This window comes from Poecilia formosa, unplaced genomic scaffold, assembly GCF_000485575.1.
Source record: "Poecilia formosa unplaced genomic scaffold, Poecilia_formosa-5.1.2 Scaffold3014, whole genome shotgun sequence".
Classification (NCBI taxonomy): domain Eukaryota; kingdom Metazoa; phylum Chordata; class Actinopteri; order Cyprinodontiformes; family Poeciliidae; genus Poecilia; species Poecilia formosa.
In genome coordinates this window covers 1-2,315 of record NW_006802953.1, presented here as the reverse complement: position 1 = coordinate 2,315, position 2,315 = coordinate 1, and the positions used below count along the sequence as shown (strand labels likewise).

At 45.2% G+C, this 2,315-nt stretch overlaps 1 protein-coding gene across 1 annotated transcript; it reads left to right on the top strand.

Annotated features, from left to right (window-relative positions):
- Positions 1-4: 4 nt before the first annotated feature.
- LOC103133402 (cerebellin-2-like) lies at positions 5-1,012 on the top strand (the record flags this gene model as incomplete). Its single annotated transcript, XM_007545157.2, has 4 exons — positions 5-32; positions 108-191; positions 266-403; positions 477-1,012. Coding segments are annotated over 4 exons (552 nt in total), but the record flags the coding sequence as incomplete, so codon positions are not given.
- Positions 1,013-2,315: the final 1,303 nt, after the last annotated feature.

Here is a 2,315-nt window from a genome sequence, read left to right as displayed (position 1 = left end):
TGAAATATCCACACTGAAGAATAACATTGAAGGTACAGATCTTCCACATTTAGAGAACATTTTTATCCACAATGTTCTACTGTAACATCATCTGTTTTTTTCTGTAGGACAGGAGTGGAAGCGGGTTCAGGTAGACGCTCAAGAGAAGAATCTGATTTCTCTGACTGACAATCTAAAGCAGCAACTTCAAGGTACAAGAAAATCTAATTGTTTAGCATTTGAAGTAATGAAACATGAAAGCTGAAAACAGAATGTCTCTGCTCAGTTTCAGCCAACAAAGTGGCTTTTTCAGCCTCTTTATTGAATGAGACTGATAAATATACCGGACCCTTCGCTATACTCACCACCTTGGTCTTCAAACGCGTCGTCACAAACATCGGAGACGCCTACAACCCGCAGACAGGTAACAACAGAAACATGCTGCTGTTCTACCCAGAGACAAAGAAACTGAGAGGATTCCTCTGTTTGTCCTGCAGGAGTTTTTACCGCCCCACTGAGAGGAGCTTACCACTTTCAGTGGTGCATCAGCTCCTACAAAGATGAAACCACAGCAGCAGTGTTGGTGAAGAATGACCAGCAGGTTTTCAGTGCATGGGAGTACAGAGGCTTTTTCACGACCATGAATGACGACATGGGCATCAGCAGTGCTTCTAACGGCGCCTCACTGCTGCTGGAGGAAGGAGACGCCGTTTCTCTTCGTCTGTTTCCCCTCTGTGTCATCTTCGACTACGGACTGCACATCTCCTCCTTCAGCGGTCATCTGCTGTTCCCAATGTGAGACAGGACAACCAGCGCTAACGAGACGCTAACCTCAGCCAGGGCCGTCTGGTTTCAGGTCATCCATGATCATCTGCCTGTCACGCTGTAGGGTGAAGTCTCTAAAAGCTAAACTATTCCTAATCTGCATCCAGATGATCAGATTTCATCTGTAAATCCTGATTTCTTCCTGTTCAGATGTGCAACATTTCCTTCTCTTCTGTTTGGGTTCAGATAATAAAGCGTATCAAAGCATGTCTGTGTTGGTTGTTTGAGTCAGATTTTTGTCCAAATGTCCTGCTGTCAATGAGTCCATAACTCACTGCTATCAAAGTCCCCAAGGACTTTGGAAGAAAGTCGACCCGCAGCATCATACATCCTCCACCGTGCACAGCGAGGTTCATCTCCACATGTTGCTTCACTACAGACACACTTCAGTGTTTATGACTGAAAATCTGAATCCTGAGTCTGAGTGGAGATGATGTTTGTGTCTATTGTGGTAGGACGCTGTTTGCTTCCAGGCAGGCTGCTTGCTATTGGGATATATCCTACAGGTTGCTATGGAAACTCATAAACCCAAGATGTCTGTTTCTAACAGAGAAGTCTCGCTGATCATTCTGCTCACTGTGCTAAGCTGATGGATGTAAATATGGCTCCTCATGCAGCTGTGAGTCACACCATATTTATGCCCCAGATGAACTGAACAGAATCAGATTAACTTCAGCATTAGAGGAAATGCTGCCAGCTGTTGATGTTGATTAATGAAATTACAGCTTAAAATGCCTTGCTGCTCCCTCCCTACCCACTGTCTGCAATGCTTTGCTCTCTGTGCTGTGCTCTTTTTGGAGCCTGTCTTTTCACATCCTCCTAACTGTCAATAATGGATCTGGTCAGCTGGTGTCTCAATTCAAATGATAACATGATCTCGATGAGAAGACTGGGTAAAGGAAAACCCTCTTGCCCTAATGGGATACATGCAGCTGGATACACTTTGAAAGTGGAAGATAATGTGTCTGCTAATTTTGCTCATGGAAGACATTGAGGATTTGTATTTATTTGGACTTTTGATAACAGGATTTCTGCTGTTTGGAGTTGGCGGTTCCCTGGTATATCTGGAAGCTTGGAAGGTGTCGGCAGCTGTTGGTCACCAGTGTGAAGGACTTGGCCGACCAGCCAGCGCTCAGACTCACTCATGCTATGCTAGCAGAGCTGTAAGCTGGATGCAGTTCTTGTTGGGTGTCTCAGACCAGCTGTGATCTCTGGAGGTCAGGAATCAACCTAAGATGCTAGCTTGGTCTGGTGGAAAAAACCACAGTAATTTGGATGATTAGAGTCGCCACTGAGCTGTACCAGAGACTAGGGCAGATTAAAAATTAGCATCATCAGCCCATCCTAAAATAACTTCCTCTATCTGAACTGGCTCGCCTGAGTCGACCTTGGACGACTTTATGAAATTCTCCTGGATGATATGTAAACAAGGCGCTCTTCCCTCCATCTATTCCCTCTCCCAGTTACATCTGTGGATCTGTGCCAGGCTACACCAAGGACACTGATAATCT